The 16,224-nt window shown below is 43.4% G+C and overlaps 2 protein-coding genes across 5 annotated transcripts in view; one reads left to right on the forward strand and one right to left on the reverse strand.

The window, feature by feature from the left end:
* The first annotated feature begins 875 nt into the window (after positions 1–875).
* On the forward strand, positions 876–12,261 carry LOC310946434 (uncharacterized protein). Of its 3 annotated transcripts, XM_083912895.1 has the most exons (4): positions 876–976; positions 1,357–1,397; positions 4,511–6,720; positions 9,816–12,261. In XM_083912895.1, the coding sequence occupies exons 3-4, from the start codon at positions 6,664–6,666 to the stop codon at positions 10,602–10,604; spliced, it is 846 nt and encodes a 281-aa protein (XP_083769021.1). In that variant the 5' UTR covers positions 876–976; positions 1,357–1,397; positions 4,511–6,663; the 3' UTR covers positions 10,605–12,261. The 3 variants fall into 3 exon arrangements, with proteins under 3 accessions (XP_083769021.1, XP_083769019.1, XP_083769020.1); XM_083912893.1 differs by having other exon boundaries at positions 4,511–12,261; XM_083912894.1 differs by lacking the exon at positions 1,357–1,397 and having other exon boundaries at positions 912–976; positions 4,511–12,261.
* Positions 2,828–16,224, reverse strand: part of LOC310946454 (uncharacterized protein) — a 34,639-nt gene continuing 21,242 nt past the window's right edge. Inside the window, exons 7-15 of one of the 2 annotated variants that reach the window (XM_083912921.1) lie at positions 15,997–16,020; positions 15,821–15,862; positions 15,355–15,441; positions 15,122–15,153; positions 14,542–14,626; positions 14,311–14,451; positions 13,462–13,560; positions 12,890–12,992; positions 2,828–3,393 (exon numbers count right to left, since the gene is read on the reverse strand). In XM_083912921.1, the coding sequence (XP_083769047.1) occupies positions 3,368–3,393; positions 12,890–12,992; positions 13,462–13,560; positions 14,311–14,451; positions 14,542–14,626; positions 15,122–15,153; positions 15,355–15,441; positions 15,821–15,862; positions 15,997–16,020 (639 nt within the window). In that variant the 3' untranslated portion in view covers positions 2,828–3,367. The remainder of the gene's footprint in view (positions 3,394–12,889; positions 12,993–13,461; positions 13,561–14,310; positions 14,452–14,541; positions 14,627–15,121; positions 15,154–15,354; positions 15,442–15,820; positions 15,863–15,996; positions 16,021–16,224) is intronic. The other variant, XM_083912922.1, reaches the window with a different exon arrangement.

Here is a 16,224-nt window from a genome sequence, read left to right on the forward strand (position 1 = left end):
TGCATGAGTGTGTATGTGCGTGAGTGTGTATGTATGTGCGTGAGTGTGTATGTCTGTGTATATGGCTATGTATGTGCATGAGTGTGTATGTGCGTGAGTGTGTATGTATGTGCGTGAGTGTGTATGTGCGTGAGTGTGTATGTATGTGCGTGAGTGTGCATGTCTGTGCGTATGGTTATGTACGTGCGTGAGTGTGTATGTCTGTGCGTGAGTGTGTATGTCTGTGCTTGAGTGTGTATGTCTGTGTGTAAGGCTTTGTATGTGCGTGATTGTGTATGTCTGTGTATATGGCTATGTATGTGCATGAGTGTGTATGTGCGTGAGTGTGTATGTATGTGCGTGAGTGTGTATGTGCATGAGTGTGTATGTCTTTGCGTGAGTGTGTATGTGCATGAGTGTGTATGTCTTTGCGTGAGTGTGTATGTCTGTGTGTTTCTCTGTGTGTATATTTGTGTGTATTGAGGTTTTCATGGTGTTTCTTTGTTGTTCATGTTTTGTTTTGTTCTGCTTTTATTTTCCTTTGTGCTCCTGAAAAATATGAAAGGTGCCACATAAATAAAGTTGATTTGATTTTGTTTTTAGTGACATATTCAAAATAAACATTTCAATCAATCAACCAAAAAATAAATAAACCCCAGTGAAGCCATCTTTGTTGATGTGAGGTAAAGGGTTTGCGTCCTGCTCACATGCTGGATTTCTCCCTGCTCATCTGCTGAGTTGACAAAAACAGCCACCTTCCCACAGGTGGAGGTGTCTGCCCACCGCCTGTAGGGGCTGCACCTCAGCCGTCTCAGGTGGCCTGGAAACCCCCCGTCTGCCTCTGCAACGCACACTGAAGGATTATTTTTGGAGTGTCCACGGGCACGGTGGCTCGCTCCCTAAGGCTTCAGTTCACTTCAGGATGAGTGGCCCTGTGGCACTCTGAGCCGGGATTAACAAGCAGAGAGCAGTTTGTCCCGACAGCCGCTCGCTAAAGGTAAACCAGTCAAACTCAGTGTCTGCTTGATTGACAAGCTGGTGGTACTGCAGAGTGGTCCTGACCCACCTGCTGGGTGCTAACCTGCAAACGGTGCATAGGATTTGGTAGAAGCACGTGCACGCTCTGAAATCTTAAACGCATGATGCATATCAGACGTTATTATCTGCGAGGGGAAGAGCTTGCGTAGCAGTGCTTACCATGTTGTATGTTTCTGCATACAATTGTGACAGTTGAATGTAAGCATGAGTCAGCGATTAATAAACCCTTGCACACCGACACGTCGCTTTTACTTTGATTCTTTTTTGAAAACCACTCCTGGCTTGTAAATGAATTCCTCATCTGTGCAGCTCCCTTCTTACACTGACTTTGTTTTGCAGCCTGCGCAGCAAAACACGAGCAACACCTATTTCCACGGCAGGTAAGTGTTGCTCACGTTGGTATTGTAGCAACCTGACGATTAATAAAGGTCTCGCCCTCCATTCTGCTTAACTGGGTGCTTAGAGGCTAGATGTATTGAGGTCATGCCACAGTTTTATCACAAAGCTAATCTTACACTTTCCTCTTTTGAGCTGCCCCCCAGATATCCAACCCCAGGGCCTTAAAAGGGGGACTTCTCATGTGTCAGCTGGCCTCCTTGTCACCGTGACAGCAGGAGTCACTTTGACGGCAGGGATTCACGTTAACCATTTGCTCAAAACTCGCCAAACATTGTTTAGATTTCAAAGGGGGACCAAACAAAACACAAAGGAGGTATTTCTGTGACGCAGCTGTACTTGAAATGTTCAAAACTGAGATTGTCGAACTTGAAGGAAATGTCCAATCGGTTATAATTGTCCCGCTTCTCTGAGACTACACTGGTGTTAACACGACATATATAAAAATTTATGATAATCATCGCGTCGAAACACGAAGCTAAGCTCTCAGTCGGGGCAGCTCTTGAGAGGATTTGAGCCTGGGATTGATTTCCAGCAGGCTGAGGCTGTTTGTGTGACTGCAGGACAGCGGGCAGCAGGTGCGCGGTGTCAGGATGTTTGCTCTTATTTCCCTTGGTCTAAAATTAGGCCGTGGACCTTTTCTAGTGTCACCCCGAAGATCCACTCCGATATTAAAACAGAAAAGGAACAATTCAGCTCACGTTGCCTCTTGAGACGAACACGTACAAGTTTATTACACAGTGAACAAAACCAGCTATTGTAAAACTTTAATTCTTTAACCTTTTGTGTAAGCCTTCATACATTATGTCAAAATTCAGCTCCAGCTCAAACTATAAAACTAAAAAACAGCTTTTTAAATATATAATCTGGGTGCACAGGAGTGTATGTTACATTGATTGAAGAAGAAGAAGAAGAAGAAGAAGAAGAATTCCTTTATTCGTCCCGCAATTGGGAAATTCAATTTTCACTCTATTTTTTCATTTTATACACACACAGGCCCGAAATACACACATATGCACAGACAGGACCTATATACATGCAATTAATGGAGAGATGTCAGAGCGAGGGGGCTGCCAGTGACCGGCGCCCCGAGCAGTTGGGGGTTCGGTGCCTTGCTCAACAGCAAAAGATTGTCAGTTAATCATGCTTCTGACCTTTGAACGTCTCCTTATTGTTTGTTTGTAATGCTAATGGCCACATTTACTGCTGCTCACGTTTTAAGTTTCCTTGCTCACGAATATTAGCTAAATGCTGCTGCTGCCCCCCCCCCTCTCCTCCGCCCTGCACGGACCTGGTCACCCTCCTGTACGTGTCAATCACCCTCCTTTGGGTTTACTTTTATTTCCCGCATAGGTCATTTATAAATCCGCCAGTCTCCTTGAGAGACTATTTTCATAAGTAGTTTGTCATCGTTTCAAAGCAGCCTTGCCATAAGCAACAGCTTTACATTCCTTTCTATTTCCAATAGTGACGCTTCTTGTAGCCATGCAGCATCTTCAGGACCCAATTAAGAGTTCGAAACCTGCTAATGAGCCCGTTGTCATGAGAGCTTTTAGTTCTCTAAAGCCAGCTGCAGACATGTCTTGGAGCCATTAGCACGGGTTAAATCAGTACAGTTGAGCAGCAGCTGAACACACTAAAGTGGTAACACAGGAGGAGCTCCACAACACAGTAAACAACAAAGGAAGCAAAGACAGAAACTCTAGTGAGGGATCATATGTCAGGAATATGTTTATTACATTGCATTAAACCATTTACTACCGCTGGGATTATTATTCACATGATCAAAAGAATACCTGCAAAGTATAAACAGAAAAAGAGACTCGCTATTTGCTTCACTACCTTTTGTAAAATGATAAGTGCCAGAATAAGTTTGTCATTACAACAGGATTTACGACGTAAAGCTGGGAAAACAGATAACGATGAAGCGATAGAACAAAGACAAGCATGTGTTTCACAAGTCTTCATAGAAATGTCCATCTGAAAAGGAAGAAAAGCAAACTTCAATCGACATGTTATCTTGTTTACATATATGTTTATATGACTTCCAATCCTGACATGACATAAAGATTTGATCTCAACAGTTGATTTTTGAAAAACACTTTTATGTACTTTGTTTTTCATTTTTACTTCAATTTTGTCGTTTTACTTTTTTTATTTTTTTCCCCCTCAAGTCTGTAATGGTACAAACTGATTCTAGCTCGCTGTTTTTCATTATTCTGAATTATGATACTGCGACTGTGGTTCGTCGGTTGTCCTCCATTCGAGAGATTGGTGGTTCGATCCCCACCTCCCCCGCATGTCACTTCCACATGTCGAAGTGTCCTTGGGCAAGACACTGAACCCTGAATTGCTCCCTGTGCTGTGCATGGGTGTGTAAATGTGGTGTGAATGGTTAGATTAGATGGTCTGTAGATGTCCACTGCCATCAGTGTGAATGTCTGTGTGAACGGGTGAATGTGACAAACACTGTGAAAGCACCTTGAGTAGTCAGAAGACTAGAAAGGCGCTTTATAAGTACAAGTCCATATATATCCATTACCCCATACTAAATAACAACACTTTTCCAATACCTGAACTTGCATATCGACCAATACCAGTTTGTTAAAAAAGTACACACTATTATCTTTGTAACAGCTGTTTATTATTAACCCTGCGTAGACTGCATTATCTTGATAGACTTGCATACTCGACAATACAGATACAAGCGTTTTAGGCAGCATCAGAGGCATTTCCGATACTGGCGTTGGCATCGGAACAACTCTGTTAATGATTGAGAACATCACACCATGCAACCCACATCTCATTCAATATCTGCTCTGATGTCATAATAATCTATTTTCTAAGCAATAAAAGCCAATGCCAAAACAGCGATGTGATGTGTTACCTTATAGGACACTTTCTTGTATCTTGGACTTTGATTCATTATTAGTATCGACCAGAAATTATGTTAGAACAAACATGATTAAACCAACTTTTACATGACTCGATTCTTTTGATGCATAATTCGACTGTTTTGCGTCTGCTTTGCTGTTAAATAAATAAGTAGCTTTTTATCTGAAGACAAACAGACTGATGTGTCTCGTCTGTCTTGCAGGAGTCTGAAAATGCTGATGGAAGTCGGCTACAGTAACGGGGTGGAGCCTGACCTTTCCCAGCAGTATCCTCCACCCTTACTGCCAAAACCAGGGAAAGACAATGTGAGGCTTCAGAAAATCAAGAAGAAGAGAACCAAGAAAAAAGGCAGCCTCTCTCAGACGCCTGTCCCATTTCGCTCCTGTTTGTCGCCCGTCAACGAAGCGAGCACAGACCTCGAGCACAGTGATCAGTCCAGCCCACGGAGGACACCGGATTCAGTCTACATCGCAGACCCTTCAGTCCCCTATGACTCCTTCTACGATCACTCTACATCAGCATTCCCTCATCCTCATAGTCCCTATGGCCAAAAAGGCAACTTCCCCCCTCAGTCCTACAAAGCTCAGATCAGGACTTCTGAAGAGCAGGTGGCTCCACTGTATGAGTGCTCGTCTTTTTTATTTGATGACATGGCTCCTATCACAATGCCAAGGCATTCACCAACCCCATCGCCACCTGAGCAGGTTCCAGCACCACCTCTTCCCTCTACTTTCAACTCAAACATGACACCAAATTCCCATGGGTCAACCACAACAGTCCCTCCAGTCGCTGTGTCGCAGTCCAGCACTAAAATATCAACTCACAGCCTGACCCTATCCCTAGCCGCCCCCAACTGTGGCCCAGCACTTTCTCAGGTTGCAGACCTACCTCCTCTTCCAGCACTGCTATCAGTTTCAAACACTCAGACACAGTCTGTTATTCCCAGCCAGAGGGAGACAAACGCCAGCGCAAAGGACAACCCGCAGAGCCAGACATCATTTTGGGCTGCTAGACCTACCAGTAATGGCAACTTTGTTCCAAGCCAGATGTTCCCTGAGATAACTGCCTCAAAAATCTCACTTGTTGAAGCATGTAAAGAGACAAGGCCGGACACTCAAAGCAGGATTTATACATCAAAGGCAACGTTTTATGAGCTCTCTAAACCTCCCTCAATCCAGGACCTCACAATAATAAACTCAATTTATCAGGGAGCATCATTATCTGATGCATACGGAAAGAAAACAGCTGTGTCAGTGGTAAAAACTGATCAGAAACTGAATATGTCCCAAACTGGAAGACCTAAGACTCCCTCTTGTACACCAGCTCGGGTATCCACACCCTTTATTGAAATATCTAAACCTAACCCACTTTTATTTGCTATTTTCAACTCTTCCAAAGGTCTGCAAGATCCTGCAATTTCCAACGAGGCACCAAGACACAAACCAGCAATTCAAACTTGCAGTATAAGTAAAACTCCAGTTTCCACAGAAGAAATGAAGAGGACTGATGTTAATCACATTGCTGCTATCAAACAAGACAGCAACAACAAAGAGATAGAGATTCAAAATACACAAAAGAGTACCATAAACCTAAGCTTTTCCAATACTGAGCTGTGCCCCAGAGAGAACTTGGCATCAAGTTTGACTATGCCTGACTCTGCTGAGAACAAACCTGCACTAATAGAACCAGTCATCCCAAAACTACAAACAAACCAAGTTTCTGAAAGTGATGCTTCATCTTTACCCACGGTCCCATCATTTTTATCCACTGTATCAAAGACTTCAAATCTCAACCCAGCACCTGTCATTTCAAGGCAAGCACCAAGTCCAAGCCCCTTGTCGCCTCCGTATCGCCCTCCAGTGGTGGATGTACGCAAGTCTTTGTCGTCACTATTGGAGAGTCAAATATCATTGGCGACCTCAAAGCCCAAATCACGATCAACATATTATGGGCTTACTCCAGCTGAGTATGCTGCCTATGGTGGGATTAAGACAATTACCTCACATCACAGCCCTGTACCCCCCAGCCTTAATGAAACGTCTTCAAATCAAACACAGTCTGATGTAGCCGTAGATGGATCACATGTCTCAAAGTCTGATGCAACAAAACTACTTAATGGACATCAAGCTCTTCCATCTTTGATGGAGGCTTCTGCTGCTAACAGTTTACAACTTCCAAGGGATTCTGAGCTTCAAGCTGATCAGATCGTCGCAGGTAGCAAAGATCTGTTTACGGAGAGTCGGTCTGAAGCTCACAGTATTGGAATAAAATCACTTAGAACATCTAAGGTGGACACAATAAAACCTGAGCTCCCTCTTGGCTTGTCACAGCAAACAATGCAACAAACCACAAGTGATGTATCCACACCAAAAGCCTCATTCTCTGAGGCTCCAATACACATGTCTAAAGCAGGTGAGGTACACACACAAAGTGCGTCACTATTTGCTATAGAGGCAGCATTAAATACAACTCCATGTTCTTCCACACCCTTAGTGAAAATAGATTCAACTGCAAATACACAGCATAGTGCAAAAGGGTTAGATGCCATAAAGTATTGTGACAACCTTGAGAAAACCTCTACAAAAAGAGAATCCAAGGTCACAAATGTAAAACAACAGTCAGGACGATTAGAGATAGCTCCAGTCCAGTCTTACCAAACTGCTGGTGAAGTCAGTCTATCAGCAACCAATGGCTTCAATGTCCAACTCACTACAAAGCCTGTCCAAGACCTAGTTGAGCGTAAAAACCAGGTTGTTCACTCTCCTGCCACAGAGTCAGAGCACAAATTCTCAGAGAATGGCGTCATAAATGGTGCATTCTTTTCAGGAATACCACAAGCCACCAGACTGGTGTCACAAACACCACCTGGTAAAGTGTCTACTGAAGCTGGTTTGCACAAACAAAAAAAAGAGGTTAATCAGAAAATCACAGTAGAGAGGGAGATTACTCCGTCAAATAAAACAAACATGGGGACCATTGTATCCTCTGTGGCTGCAAACATAGAATGTATCCTTGACAAAACAAACACTATCCCCCAATTCTCAAACGTATGCTCTAAAGAATCAAGTTTCATTTCCACAGGATCCATTTTTCAACACGAACCTGTCACAGCGTCGGTATGTTCTGCACAGTACAGTATCTGCACAGCATCTGCAGCACCCCAAAGCACAAAAATCCCACAACAGCTCAGCACAGAAACAAAAATTCAAATAGAAACGAATATTCAAACAGTAGTAAAGAAGATGCATTCTCCTATAGAAGGTCTCTCTTTGAAATCCTCCCAAGCACAACGTGTACCAAATGTTCCTGCTGTTAATACTAACTTAGTGGGCAAATCTACCACTGAAACCAAAGTACTTGACCTTAATGTCAATGCAACCAAAATACCAACCATTTCAGGCATTAGATCTCCTTATGATATGACCTCCAATGGGCCCTCAAAAGAGCCGCCAAAGCTAACCAAGACTAGTAAGAATGTAATTCTAAACTCACAGAGTAGCAAAGTTAGAGATACAGTTGTTCAAGGATTAAGTTTTTACACAAACTCAAGCCGAGCTATAGTAGAGGCCACACACGCAACTGAAACTAGTCAAAACATCCCTGCTAAAGATGTAATACTGTCAAGTCAAGTAAATAAAGATCATAAACTCTTCACTTATGATAATATAGACACTAACAGAGTTGGCAACTCAACAGTAGACACAGAATTGTATCCCCAACCCGCCAATGGAAGAGTAGGTTTAATGACTGGGAAAACACTGGCGGAGCATCTTCCCAGTATACTTTTACCTTTTAGTACAGAAAACATTGAACCAAAATGTGTTATTGAGGCAAGACCAACTTCTAATCTTTCAAAAGGAAATATAGTACCAAACTCACCTAGAAGTGAAACCAAAATGTCCAACAAGTTGTCTGCAGGATTGCTAACTGTCAGCAAGTCTTTCACAGACTCAGTCCCACTTGGACAACCAGGAGGTGTAGACGTTATTCAACACGGCGGACTTGCTGCAGAAACTACACATGTTGGCGGCAATGTTCACAGCATTCTTGCTGCTGAAACCAAAGTCCCCAGTAAGCTTCATACAGAAGCTATTTTGCCTATGAAGATAGACCCAGCAGCTAGCATTAAACCACCTTTAAATACTTTGCAGGTTAATAAAACTACGGTGCCTTCCAGCCCAACCATGAGGCAAATTCCACCAAGAAGCCCTCAAATGAGATTAGGCAGACCTGAGAGTGCATCTGCAATAAAGCCAGCCATTGATGCAAAACCCGTTTCTGGCACTGGTGCTCAAACAAGAATTTACACAAAATCAAAAGCAGAAGGTAAACAGATTGAACGCCTTCTGGCTGACAGATCACCTGACACATCTGCATCATTTACTACTAAAACCACCGTAAAAGAACAATCCCCTTTCATCCAGCCACTTATAGTCAATAAATCTTCAGCAAGTCCCCCTACAAAAACTAAAAACTATGTAATATCTAAGACTGAGACAACAACTTCATCTACTATCATGAATAGCATATCTAGTACCAGTGTAGAGCAGCAAACCATTGCAAGTCAAATCACATTGTCTGAAGATAATAGGAATTCAATGAGCTCTCAGACTGGAATGAAACAATTGCATCAATCTGTCACTATAAAAAAGCAATCTACAGAAACTAACCTCCACACTGCAAATACTCAAACTGTCTCACACACTGATTTGAATAACCACGCTTCCATGAATATCCTCCCCCTTGCTGAAGCCACCAAAGAAACGCCACTTATCCCTCCTAGAGTAACTAAACCTTGGAGTGCAACAAGAGCCTCCCCTCTACCAGAGCCAAGAGTGCGTAATACACCTATTCAAGCCTATAGTCCAACCTCGGCCCAGTCTTCTCAAACTCCTGTCTCTTTAAACCGTACTACAGAAACAAAACCCCTGTCAGTCATTATGAAAGACCAGACAAACCCTCCCATTATACCTCTTCGAAATAATACACCTACGGGCACTGTTGAGCCCTCTGCTAAGTCAATCACAGAGAACATCTCAAAACCAGAAATAAAACTACCCAAAACTAAAGACACTTCAGTTCTTAATAACAGTGTTGAGGCAAAGGTACATTCCCAAACACACAAGATAAAAACAAACCCGGCAGCAAACTCCAGTAAGGAAGGAAAACTCTCCTCACTGAACACTGAAACTAGCACTCCCATCCAATCTACTGATCCTGTTTTAACCAGTAAACCTACTCTAAATGAACAACCTCCCATTACGAAGGTAAGATCAAGACCTTCCTCCGCCACTTTAGAAACAAAACCCTCGGTTGTAAAAACAGATTCCTCAAAGACTTCCCCCGATCAGGTCCAGATTAGCTCACACACCAGTAATGTTCAGCCTTTGACAGGGCGACCAGTAGAGAACATTTCCCCTGCAAAGCCAGCAACAGATACTGTCATGAAACCGTCCATAGTTAAAGCCGCTGTGATTGACTCTGCCACTCCTGCCTCTCTGCCTCAGGCCTCAGTCTCAGTCACAGCTCCATCCCCAAACAGAGGAACATCACCGCCATCTCAGCAAAAAACTGGACTCAAGGACGTTCTGAGGACCAAAACCACTGCTGCACCGTCGGAAACCCTGGCGGCCGAATCCTCCACGAAGTTAGCGACATCAACTGCATCTTCAACTGCTGACAAGAAGACTGTTACAACAGGGACACCCCCTTCACCCGTCGAGCCTAAATCAGTCAAGAAGTCGAAAGGCCTCATGGGTAAGCTCAGCGGATGGACACGGCTTAAAAAGCACATGGTCGTTGAGGAAGAGGAACCCAAGTTTCCAGTGCCCGAGGCCAAATCTCAAGCCAACTCCAGTGGCAGCAATGAGAAAACAGATCAAGGTGGTGGTGATAAGTCGTCAGCAGACCAATGTGCCAATCAGGAGGTGGTTAACAAACATGAAGGTCACAGGGCGTTGAACATGTGGGACGCTCTCCTGTTTCAAATGTTCTCTACCAAAGATCGAGTCATGCACCAGATCAATGCCAACAAGAAAGAACCAGACAAGAAAAAGGAACCTAAAGACACTCAGGCAGAAGTTCCTTCTTTTGTCAATCGCTTGCCGATTTTGCTGTACAGCCCCCGTTTTGATGCCAGGAAGCTTAAAGAGGCGGCAGAGAAGCCGCTCACAAAAATAGCAGCAGTGTTTGAAAAGGGGCTGATAAAACGCAAATCCCACGAAGACGAACACAAGGACTTCAACAGGAAAGCAAGAGGATTTGGTTCAACGAAAGTTACAGATACGGATACTTGAACTGATGCAAAAGTATGTTGGGGACTGATAAATGGTAAGTGAATACAGAAAGAAACAATGATCTCAGACAGAAGGGGAACCTCAGAGAATCAGGGCTGCAGTCAGAAGGTAGATTATTCTTTAGGGAGAGAATAAGTTGTGGTTATTTAGGATGTATAAGTTAGTCTATGAGTTAGCTTTTAGAGAAAAAAACAATTAAAAATACAGCGGTCATACAGGTGTGGCATCTTTGCACAATTTAAATAAGGATGTGACAAAAAAGAAAGAAGATGAGGCGAAGAGAGAAAGGAAGATTATATACTGAGCAACTAGATTTTCCTTTTTTTTTAAATCGATGATGGCCTAGATGTAGTGTTGAATGCATGTACTGAAATGATGATATGATAGATTACATATTGTTTAATTTGTCATGCTCTGACTTTTTCTATTTTTCTAAAGAAAGTAAGCTTTTGTGTACACCGCTGGTAGGCAGATTGGAATCTCTGTAATAAATAGGGCTTTTACATTCCTGGAACAACAGGGCAGATGGACTTTGAACGAAGGCGAACAAAGATGGAGAAAGCGTGAGATTTTTTGTTTCTACAAGTTAGGTATGGAGGGAACGAAGCAGGCGATGTCCGGGCTTTCGATCAAGGCAAGAAATTACAACCACATGTTCGTATTTGGGCAATATTGAAAACATATCATGGTGTCAGTTTATATGATTGTATAGTATTTTTACTTTTTACGGTCATAGGTTAAATAAATTGACTTCAAGTTGGGATCCGTTGTTTCAATCCAACACTGATGATATGACTGAGGATATGATAACAGCATCTCCAGCCCTTTGCGGTGAAAGGAGCCAGTTGAGGTGGTTCAGGATCATCTGGTAAGGATGAACCCTGGGCGCCTCCCTAGGGAGGTGTTCCAGGCACATCCAGCTGGGAGGAGGTCTCGGGGAAGACCCAGGACCAGGTGGAAAGATTAGATCTCCACCTGGTCCTGGGAACGTCTCAGGATCCCCCAGTTAGAGCTGGTTAATGTGGCCCGGGAAAGGGAAGTTTGGGGTCCCCTGCTAAAGCTGCTGTCCCTGACACTCGACCCCGGATAACGGCTGAAGATGAGATGAGATCTCCAGCCGGTTCAACCAAAAAACTTTGTGACCCTGTTGGTGTATTGTAATTTCTTGCCTGTGGTGGATTGTCCAGGACGCGTAAACAGTGTTACTGAGTTTAGACCGTAACTAGGATGTACAGGTGAATGCCAATAAATGATAGATGATGATGATGATGATGATGATGATGATGATGATGATGATGATGATGATGATGATGGCGATGATGATGATGATGCTATGAAGACAGACTAAAGAAAATGTGATAGGTGGAGAAGACAGGTATTTGATGACGGGTGTGATGTTTAACAGCTTTGGAGGGTTTTGGTGCTGCCGTAGTAGATATTAGCGTGTTGTTATTTTGTTTCTTTTTGTCTGGATTAAAAAAATATGGTTTCCCCCAAGATGATGACCATGATGATGTGGAATTTATTTTCAGTAAGGGGGGCTTTACCCCTATAAGCTAACCACCGCCCCGTTTATTACACTGATGCTTAAACTATAACATGTTTTTTGTTTACTGTGTGATTCTCAAAAATGCATAAAGTTGAATGTGAAACTCTTGGCTTGTGGTTTTTTTTTTTTTAAATATAGCAGTAACTCAGATCTAGTTACAGCAGGTTTAAAAGGTGACACATCACAGCTGACAAGTCCTTGTTAAAGGTTGTGGCCTTGTGTTATTCTAAATTTTTTTAATAGTCAATAAATCCCAGTGAACAGTAATAAGCTACTTTCTGGCTTTCATGGTTGCCTTGGCTTGCAAATTACTTTATCAGCTAACGTTACCAAGCAACAATGCCGGATCCATGCAGTGTAACTAAGTCACAGCTAGCTGGCTAATGTTACGCGGCATGAGTCTGCTGCCAGTTGATTTCTGGCACCGGTTGATTGAGTGATTTGCAAACAGGAAGCTGGTACTATTGTAAATATGATTGTAGCCTAATTAATTTTACAGCATTAAGACAATTATATGCAGTCTCACTGTTTCACTGTTGGTACTCGCTCGTTCTTATGGAGTGTGTGAGCACAACAACAGGATGCTAACTGCAGAATGCTAACTGCAGGATGCTAACTGCAGGTCACTAATGGCCACAGGGGTCGCTAATAACAACATTACACAGAGAACCTTTAAATATATCTAACATTAATACAGCCCATAATGAAGGAGTGAAGGATGGTAGAGGGACTTTACCTGACTGGCAGTTTGCATCTTCACTGCAATCGTCCACAGGAACCTTCTCATACTTGCCGTGACCCGTCACCACAAACTTATACCTTTTACCAGTGCAGCTCTCCTGAAATTCAGTTGATTAGATGATACTTATTAGAGACGGATTGCCAGACTTTTACGCTGTAACTTCTTGATGTTTAAAACACCATCAGGTTTCAAGTCCTGTAAATACAGCATCATACACTAAGAACACAGTTTGTCTTCTCTGCAGCCACAAGGGGGCAGATGTTTACTGACTGCTCTGTTACACTGAGTCGAGATGATTTACAGCAGATGAAAAGAGGCTGGGTGAGGTTGCATGAAGCTCGGGGGAGTAGAGAGGAATGCAGATCGAATAGAGTCATGAAACAAAATGTAGATAAAATAAAGTCAAGGAACTTTTCAGGCAGAAAGGGAGTTGGGGAAAGGAGGAGTGAAAAAAAGACAGGCTCAGGGGTAAAATGTTTTGTGAATCTTGCCAAATATACAGCTGCACTGCGAGATATGAAGCAGAGGCAAGTTTCACGGTCATTCAGGGTAAAATTCAGACTTACTGCAGGTCTGGAGGGTGAGCTGCACCTGCTCCCATCTTCACCGCCTCTCACCCACTGATTGATGAGATCAGCCACGCCCACTTTTAAACCATCTGCATCCTGAGACAGAAAGAGTAAAATTCATCATTACTGTGAAACAAAAACATGTTTTGTGTTCACCTAAATCTATTTCATGTACCGTAATTACTGTTTTATTCTATACCCTCAATCAAGTGAAGGAGTTCAAGTACCGCGGGATCATGTTCACGAGTGAGGGGACGATGGAGCGTGAGTTTGGCCGGAGAATCGGAGCAGTGGGGGCGGTGTTGCAGTCGCTCTACCGCACCGCTGTGACGAAAAGAGAGCTGAGGAAGGCAAAGCTCTGGATCTACCGGTCAATCTTGGTTCCTACCCTCACCTGTGGTCATGAAAGCTGGGTCATGACCGAAAGAACGAGGTCGCGGGTACAAGAGGCCGAAATGTGTTTCCTCAGGAGGGGGGCTGGAGTCTCCCTCAGAGAGAGGGGGAGAAGTTCAGCATCCGTGAGGAACTCAGAGTAGAGCCGCTGCTCATTAGCGTTGAAAGGAGCCAGTTGAGGTGGTTCAGGATCATCTGGTAAGGATGAACCCTGGGCGCCTCCCTAGGGAGGTGTTCCAGGCACGTCCAGCTGGGAGGAGGCCTCGGGGAAGACCCAGGACCAGGTGGAGAGATTAGATCTCCACACTGGCCTGGGAACGCCTCAGGATCCCCCAGTTAGAGCTGGTTAATGTGGCCCGGGAAAGGGAAGTTTGGGGTCTCCTGCTAAAGCTGCTGCCCCCGCGACCTGACCCCGGATAAGAGGCTGAAGACGAGATGAGATGAGACAAATACCTTCGACGGTGTGACCGAGATGGCGTTTTGGTTCCAGACGTCTCCGGCCTCAAACAGGTTCTTCTTGGAGGAGACGGGTTCAGGGGGACTCGTCAGGTCCGTCAGCACCTGGCCACCTGATCGGCCTTCCTTAGAGGAGACCTGTTGGAAATAGAGTCAGGACGCTTATGTTTAGGATGTGAAAGTTTGAGGATTGTAAAAAAAGAGAGTAACTCAAGAACAGGGTCTCACCTCAAGAGCATGGGTGTACTGCTCCAGTTTCTTGTCAATCTTGGAAACAGCAACTGGGGACAGTGTCTTCTTTACGTTGCCGGTGCTTCGGAAGAATGGATACAGGTTCAGTTCAAAGTATATTTTTGTTAGAAAGTTCACATGAAGCATATAAGCGCTGCATTTTTACTGCCCATGAGCTGAATACACCAGAGGAAAAGTTTGGAAATAAGTTATGATTCATTGTTGTATTCCTGAGAACATCTCCAAGAGGTGGAGTGGTATTGGAGAGAGACTGAATCTCTACGGGGAGTCAACCCCGTAGAGCACGGGTGTCAAAGTGATCCAGTAAAGGGCCGTGTGGCTGCAGGTTTTCATTCCAACCAATCAAAAACACACCTGACTCAACTTACTCAACCACCTGAACTGCCTTCACACAGTTGATTTGTTGGATCAGGTTTGTTTTTGATTGGTTGGAATGAAAACCTGCAGCCACACGACCCTTTACTGGATCAGTTTGACACCCCTGCCGTAGAGGAACAACAGTATTCTGCATTTACAGTGAAGGTTTTTATCTCATGACACACAAATACACACTCACCTTTTCCTCAGAGACTCAGTTCTCTCTATAATCTGAGGAAAGAATTCAGACAATTGATGGTTAAAATTCACAGGAATCATGAACACACGCTTGGGAAAGGACGTTTTTATCGAAATGAACTGGCACAAAGTTGCATTTTTTTCGAGGGTGGAGTTTGAGAAAAGCACTCCAACGTGGAAAATAAATTAAAACGAGCTGTTCAAGGTGTTACTTTCTTCAGCTTTCCAGCTTACTTGGCTCTGGTTTGATCCCATTAGCAGATATTTGTTGTATTTTCCCCAAAAACTGGCGGAAGAAATGTGTCTGTGTACTTGACTGAGCTTTGAAAGACATGGAATAAAAAAGCATCGTTATACAGCATATAACATTTATGCAATAAAGCCAATAAAAGACAGCTAAAAAGAGAAAATTAACAAAAAATAGAATCAAATACATAACAATAATATAAGATTAAAATAAATAAATGATAAAATAAAATAATAAAAACATGTAAGAAATAAGTCAGCGCACTAACGCTGAAGATCCCCTCCAGACATGTGCTTGGAACAATATTGTGTCTAATCTGTTTTTTTAATTTTAGAAAAACATATTTTTGATTTTTGGTCTTTCCCAAATGCAGTGTTGTAGAATTTACCCGCTGCGTCTCTAATCATGTAGCAGCGTCTGACCTTTGAACCCCGACCCGACCGCAGAACTCACCGTGCATTTACCGTCTGCTGACACTCTGCTGTTCACTTCTTCCTGTAAAGACACCGGAAGCTCATTTTAACGACCATGAGTGCAACTCTGACGTGCAGCGCGTCGTCTCGTTTCAGACATAAAGTGTGAAATGATCCTCAGTTCAAACAGTCAGTTGACACATGCGCGGGACTTACTGGGTAAAACTGGATGAGGAGCTTCTGCAGGAACAGCGGTGAGCGTGAAAGAGACAAAACATGGTTAACGTGACAATGAATCAGTTTCATCACTTTAATTAAGAGGAAGTAGTGACAGTTACTTTGATAATATATCACTGTACGAGGGTGCAATTCTTCCAGCGTTAAGTGGGAACATCCTCATTGCAACCAGAAACAAACGGGTTAATGGGAAATGTAGTTTAAGAG

The sequence above is a fragment of the Echiichthys vipera genome (assembly GCF_963691815.1).
Source record: "Echiichthys vipera genome assembly, chromosome: 1".
NCBI classification, from domain to species: Eukaryota; Metazoa; Chordata; class Actinopteri; order Perciformes; family Trachinidae; genus Echiichthys; species Echiichthys vipera.